Source organism: Tupaia chinensis, unplaced genomic scaffold, assembly GCF_000334495.1.
Source record: "Tupaia chinensis unplaced genomic scaffold, TupChi_1.0 Scaffold000059_1, whole genome shotgun sequence".
NCBI classification, from domain to species: domain Eukaryota; kingdom Metazoa; phylum Chordata; class Mammalia; order Scandentia; family Tupaiidae; genus Tupaia; species Tupaia belangeri.
In genome coordinates, this window is record NW_006159517.1 from 613,576 (window position 1) to 620,361 (window position 6,786).

General features: G+C 50.9%; 1 protein-coding gene across 2 annotated transcripts in view; it reads left to right on the forward strand.

Moving 5' to 3' along the window:
- KRT71 (keratin 71) overlaps window positions 1–6,546 on the forward strand; it is a 10,678-nt gene extending 4,132 nt beyond the window's left edge. For both annotated transcript variants that reach the window (XM_006141602.1, XM_027776695.1), the window contains exons 4-10: window positions 557–617; window positions 1,158–1,253; window positions 1,641–1,805; window positions 1,999–2,124; window positions 3,978–4,198; window positions 5,502–5,536; window positions 6,335–6,546. In XM_006141602.1, the coding sequence (XP_006141664.1) occupies window positions 557–617; window positions 1,158–1,253; window positions 1,641–1,805; window positions 1,999–2,124; window positions 3,978–4,198; window positions 5,502–5,536; window positions 6,335–6,546 (916 nt within the window). The remainder of the gene's footprint in view (window positions 1–556; window positions 618–1,157; window positions 1,254–1,640; window positions 1,806–1,998; window positions 2,125–3,977; window positions 4,199–5,501; window positions 5,537–6,334) is intronic.
- Window positions 6,547–6,786: the final 240 nt, after the last annotated feature.

Consider the following 6,786-nt stretch of genomic DNA (forward strand, 5'->3'; position numbering starts at 1 on the left):
ATTCCTGGTCTTATCAACAAGAATCACCCCAGTAAACGCTGGAACTCACTCCCTGCACCTCCAGCCTCTGATCTGACACTTAGGAAAAATGTCCAGTTAGCTGGCCAGTGGTCAGAGGATTTACTCTGGCTCTGGGGTAAGGAAAATCTCAGGTAAACCACTCACATGTTCCTAGAGCTTCTGGGTGCTCATTGGTAAAGGATATTACTGTCTACTTCCCAGAATACTGTGAGGAGTAGCTGAGGAAAGACATGTGGAAGCACTTTGACACTTCTAAGGCTTTATTCACATTAGGGGAACAACTTGCTTCTTGCTTCTTCTGAGATTTCTAGCAGAGTATTTACACTAATGCTCCTTCCTCCTTTTCCAAGGATCTTTAATGATCTCCTTCTTCCAACCTTGGTTACTATATTCCCTCCTCCAGAAAGCCTTCCTTACCTGGCTGACTCTACTGACCCAATACTCTGTGACCCCCAGCACGGTGTCCTCTGGGCCACATGCTGGGCAAAGGTTCTTAGTGAGATGGATTAACCAACAAGCCCTGACATTCCCACAGGTACGAGGAGGAAATCAACAGGAGGACAGCTGCAGAGAACGAGTTTGTGCTGCTCAAGAAGGTGAGGAGAAGGCAGGTCTTGAGTTCAGGGTCTACTTGGGACCAGGAGGAGCCGAGCCTGCCAATGTGCAGTCTCAACTGAATTGGGTGAGACTCAGTCTCAGGGTGAATTGGCTCAGGAATAGCGAGGTGAAGGAGGGAAAACCGTGATGAACTACTCAGAAAAAAGAGTAGTATGGAGGATATGGGTGGGTGGTTGCCTCCTGAGTGCTTAATGTGGGCATGGTGTGTGCACAGTGAAGAAAACAGAAGACAACACAAAGGGGCTTTCCTGGAGCCATGGGAGCTGGCTCTGATAGCATAGAGGTGCCTCTGACGGTAGCCAGGCTGGGGCTCCCTTCCTTAGAGGGGCACCACGTTCCTGATGAGGGAGAAAACTCTTGGGATGATGGGTTGGGGCTGGGTTGTTAATTCTTCATCTCCCTTTCTACAAGCCACACAAAGAATGTGATTCTGCTCCTGTACAGGACCCCTGAGCTGGGGAAAGGTTGCCTCCTAGGCTGCACCCACAGTGACTGGGGATGACTGGGGTGTCTTTCAGGATGTGGACGCTGCTTATGCCAATAAGGTGGAACTGCAGTCCAAAGTGGAATCCATGGACCAGGAGATCAAGTTCTTCAAGTGTCTCTTTGAAGCCGTAAGTGTGTCTTTCTGCTCCATTCTCCTGAGGGCAGCCAGGGAGAAAAACTCTATTCTGGAAACTGGGAGAGACACAGAGGCCTGAGCTCTCAGAGACACTCCTAGCTAGCTATTCATCTCCCCTTTTAGCACCATTTGGCTCCCCAGTCTCTACCTTGTAAGTAGGAAAGGGATGGACCAGACCCTTGTTCCATGGCAGTGGGACTCTGTCTGGGGCCCAGCAAGGAACCGGCTTTGCCCAGGGAGGCAACAACCTCAGGTTCCAGGCCTCTAAGCATCACTGGGCTTCTAGGCCTTCTAGGCATCACTAGGATTAGCTCAGCTTGCTTGGGGAAGTTATAGGTCAGAGAATCGAGCGGAAAGGCTATCCCTGTTTCCCTGGCAGGAGATTGCTCAGATCCAGTCCCACATCAGTGACATGTCCGTCATCCTGTCCATGGACAACAACCGGAACCTGGACCTGGACAGCATCATTGATGAGGTCCGCGCCCAGTATGAGGAGATCGCCCTGAAGAGCAAAGCGGAGGCTGAGGCATTGTACCAGACCAAGGTGAGCTGAGCTGAGGCTGGAGGGAAGCCGATGCCATTAGGCATGAGGGCTGGACCTGATTGCGCCCAGGGCAGAGGTGGTGTCCAGGTACAGGCCCATTGTGCCCTGACCCTCTGATGTCACCCTGAAGCATCATGTCCTCCCATGACACACTTGTGATGCTCATCTATGGCTCTGTGCTTGGGGTCTCCAGTTCCAGGAGCTGCAGTTGGCAGCTGGCCGGCATGGGGACGACCTCAAAAACACCAAGAATGAAATCTCAGAGCTCACTCGGCTCATCCAGAGAATCCGCTCAGAGATTGAGAACGTGAAGAAGCAGGTAAGGGGACCACGGCCTGTGGCCAAGGGCAAGTGAGCACGAGGGGGCAGGTAGATGAGTTGTCTGAGACTGTTACCCTCCCTGTCTCTACCTGGGAGAAGGGAAGAGGTCAATGAGGTCACTGTCTCAAACACTTGGAGCAGAATATCTCTGGACCCCATCATCTTCTCACTCCAAGGACCTCTGCTTTGAAGCCCCTTCCCCCGAGAAGCTCTTTCTCATCCTCCAGGTTAGGCTAGAACACACCCTGACAACCCACTCAGTAATGTGCTTATCTGGCTGTGCTCTGAGACTAAAAAGCAAAGCAGAAAATTCCTTAGAGGGTTTGAGAAAAGTTTAATATCAGAGAGTAACGTGCAGAACAGGAGATGGGTCCCAGTGGAGGTTGACTCTCACATGGGGGCAGCTTCAGGTTTACTTTCCCCATGCTCAAGGCTGCTGCTCCTCACCCACACCCTCCCTAGCAAGTTGTAATTTTTAAGGAACTCGCTGGCAAATTTGGGAGAAAGGCATGAATGTTCTGGGGCTGAAAGTTGAGGTCAGTTAACCTCCGTACTGTTAAGGGCTAGGAAAGCAAACTGCCTTGTAGTCTAAAGATCCAAGAATCCTAGACTTTCTATTGTTAATCTCAGAGAGTATGAATGACTGCCCCAGATAAAAATTGAACTCAAACAGTAGAAGACTGGGGCGGGGGGGAGGGGGACAAGGATGGTGTCAGTCTGGTTTGCTCACACACTCACATTGCACTGTCTTGGCCCCTGTGTTTTCCTGTACTTGTCACACATTCTGTAGTTGCCTCATGCCTGCCTGACTCCCCACCTCACTAGCTAAAGAAGGCAGGGAGCTGGCTGCCCTGTTGTTTCTCCAGCATCTAGTACCATGCCTAGCACATAGTAGCAGTTCAATAAACACTTGTTCACTTAACGATTGGTAATGAGAAATGGGCTCAGGGAATACTCATTGAAGTGCCTTATTATGGACTTTCAGGGGTTGCTCCGAGGAATACAGGATGTAGCCCCAGCTTTAGTAGGCAGAGACACCATACCCATGTATATAATAATAGCCATAGCACCTATCATTTTATCACAGTTTCTCCTCACAGAGACCATGAGTGGCAACAGCCTCCATCCTCATTGTTATGGGGGAGAAAACTGAGGTTCAGAGAGGTTAAATGGGTTGCACAGCTGTCCAAGGTCTCCTGACTCTTGTCTAGTGCTCTGTGAACTCTGCCATGGAAGTAATACTCAGTTCCTCTGTGATCCCAATTGGACAAAGTACTTGTCCTCACTTAATAGGGTGTTGTGATGACTGAGCGAAGGTGTGTGAGTGGTATGTACAGTGCCGAGCAGTGCCAGGCATACAGTAAGCACTAAGCAAATAGTTGTTGTTTCTGGGGCATCTCCTTCCCCACCCTCATCAGCTACAGGCCCTTGCACATGGACAGCCTCTGTTCTGGCTCCTATACTCCACACTCCAATGCTCTCTCCTCCCAGACCTTGCATGACCCAAGAGCAGAAAGCCAATCTTCTCCTTATTCATTTTGTATCATTGGCACACTTTGGCTAAGGAAATGTCTCTGCATTGCACTGACATGGTGCTCAGTTGACCACAGTCTCAGGAGGGCAGAGGTGCACAATTTCCCATGATCACAAATGTCCAAGCACAGGGGAGTGGAACTAGAGCTGGAGAAGGACTTGCCATTCCCAGAAGGGTTCCAACTAGAAGAGAAATATGGTGGTCTATGGGGTGGGGGTGGTCTCTCTGGCCCAGGATCTTAAGGACTGAAGAGATTTGGGTATGGATGATTTCAGGGAGCCTCTCCAGGTCTCTGAGGTGTCCAATTCCTTGTTTAGATTTCTGGTTTGGAGACATCCATCGCTGATGCTGAGCAGCGTGGGGATAATGCTCTCAAGGATGCCCGGGCCAAGCTGGACGAACTGGAGAGTGCCCTGCACCAGGCCAAGGAAGAGCTGGCTAGGATGATGCGTGAGTACCAGGAGCTCATGAGCCTGAAGTTGGCTTTGGACATGGAGATCGCCACCTACCGCAAGCTGCTGGAGAGTGAAGAGTGCAGGTGAGTTGGGTGTGCTCTGACAGCAGGTGTCCCAAGGATTTGGAAAGAACCAAAGGAGAAAGTCTAACACATCTAATAAAAGATGAGTTCTGGGGGAGTGGGGAGATGGTGATGATAGAAATACAGCAATTAATGACTATGAGTAGTACCCATTCACAGCACACTATGAGTGCTTACTCCACAGCGTGCACAATTTCCCATGATCACAAATGTCCAAGCACAGGGGAGTGGAACTAGAGCTGGAGAAGGACTTGCCATTCCCAGAAGGGTTCCAACTAGAAGAGAAATATGGTGGTCTATGGGGTGGGGGTGGTCTCTCTGGCCCAGGATCTTAAGGACTGAAGAGATTTGGGTATGGATGATTTCAGGGAGCCTCTCCAGGTCTCTGAGGTGTCCAATTCCTTGTTTAGATTTCTGGTTTGGAGACATCCATCGCTGATGCTGAGCAGCGTGGGGATAATGCTCTCAAGGATGCCCGGGCCAAGCTGGACGAACTGGAGAGTGCCCTGCACCAGGCCAAGGAAGAGCTGGCTAGGATGATGCGTGAGTACCAGGAGCTCATGAGCCTGAAGTTGGCTTTGGACATGGAGATCGCCACCTACCGCAAGCTGCTGGAGAGTGAAGAGTGCAGGTGAGTTGGGTGTGCTCTGACAGCAGGTGTCCCAAGGATTTGGAAAGAACCAAAGGAGAAAGTCTAACACATCTAATAAAAGATGAGTTCTGGGGGAGTGGGGAGATGGTGATGATAGAAATACAGCAATTAATGACTATGAGTAGTACCCATTCACAGCACACTATGAGTGCTTACTCCACAGCAGGCACTGTGCTCTATGGCGTGCTGTGTGGACTAGCTCATTCAGTCCTCAGAACTTCCCTGGGTACACCAGGAAGAACCCATGCACCTTCCCTGTAAAAACCTCATTTGTCTATTAGGCTTTCTTGCTCCATCTTCTCCACCTATTCTGATGCAGCTTGAGCTCATTCACAGGCTGCCAATCCAGCTCCCCAGTGTGCTAGGGAGATAGGCAGGCTCTGCGTGTGGGCCCAACACCAGGACATGGGTGTCTGCCTCCAAAAGCACACCTCTCGCAAACTGTTGTTTGATTGGGAATGTTGCCTGGTTACCCCAGAGCTTCAGGAATAGTCCCCAAGGTTTCTCAAGCTCTGCTCCTGTCAAAGATGCCTTGAAATTTCCACAAGTACCCATGGGGTTTAGAAACCTATATCTGGCCAATAAGGTAGTAGCTTTGAAAAGACTGATTTGAATGACTGTTCTTTATTATTTTATTTCTCTCCTTAACAGGATGTCAGGAGAATTTCCCTCCCCTGTCAGCATTTGTAAGTACTTAATACTTTGAAGATTATAGAATCAGAGTTATCCATTGATTCCAAAGGCCAATCCTTAGTTGTACCTTGTGTATAGATGAAGAATCTGAGAACAAGGGAGGGAAAGGCTTTAGCTGAGATCACAAAGCCAGATAGCAGAGCCACAGCCAGAATCAGGTCTCCCACACTCCCAGTCTGGGCTCTTATCCTCATCGCTCTGTCTCTGTTCCCAGGGGTGGCACTAGCGGGGGCTAGAGCCATGGGGGTTGGAGAAGCAAAGGGCATGTTGCAAATAAATCATCTATGGGTCTGTGCAAGGCTTGGGTAGTGGAGCTTGCAAGTAGCCATGAGACCTGGGCTGGGGATGAGAGGAGCCTGAGGGATTTAGAGAATGGGGGACTCAGAGGTAAGTATTGATCTCTAAATTTTCAGTGGGGCTAAAAGAGTTAAACCAGAGCTTCACCAAGATGTCATCTGTGGAACAGCTAAAAGGAAGGAGAGGTTGGAGGCTGGGAAAGAGGCTAATAGAAGGGGCAGTGGGTGTGTGTCTAGGACAGGGGCAATGGGTGGGTATCTCAAAGGACAGGTGGGTGCATGGGTACCTGAACCAAGGAGATGGGTCTCTGAGTGTTCATGGGGCAAGACTCGGCCAGATCAGGTGTAAGTAGAATAGCCAACAACAGGGCAAGGGGAAGTCACCTTTAGGATACTCTCCTCTAGGGGAGGGGATGGCTGCAACTAGGGCCTTCAGCCAACCCACTGTTCTAAGAAGGAGGCCTCTCCCAGCTCAACCCTGGCTCTCTTCTGCAGCCATCATCAGTAGCACCAGTGGCGGCAGTGGCTATGGCTTCCGGCCCAGCACGGTCAGCGGTGGCTATGTGGCCAACAGCACCAGCTGCATCTCTGGAGTGTGCAGCATCCGTGGCGGGGAAGGCAGGAGCCGGAGCAGTGCCAGTGATTACAAGGATACCGTGGGGAAGGGCTCCAGCCTGACTGCCCCCTCCAAGAAAGCCAGTCGGTAGAGAGGGCTGCCCTATGCTGTCTTGCGGCCCATGACCCTAGCTCTGGCTCTCATGCTATGCCCTCTCAGACACATCCCACCTGCCTGCAGCCCCCAGCACTCCCACCTCCTGAATGGGTGTTCTACTCTCTGCCACTGTCAGCTCTGTCTTCACCCTGCTGGTCCTGATCCAGTATGCTAGCACTGGTCTTGGCCACCCCACTTTCCCAGCCTGTCTTCCTGAGCCTGGACAGGTCTGGGT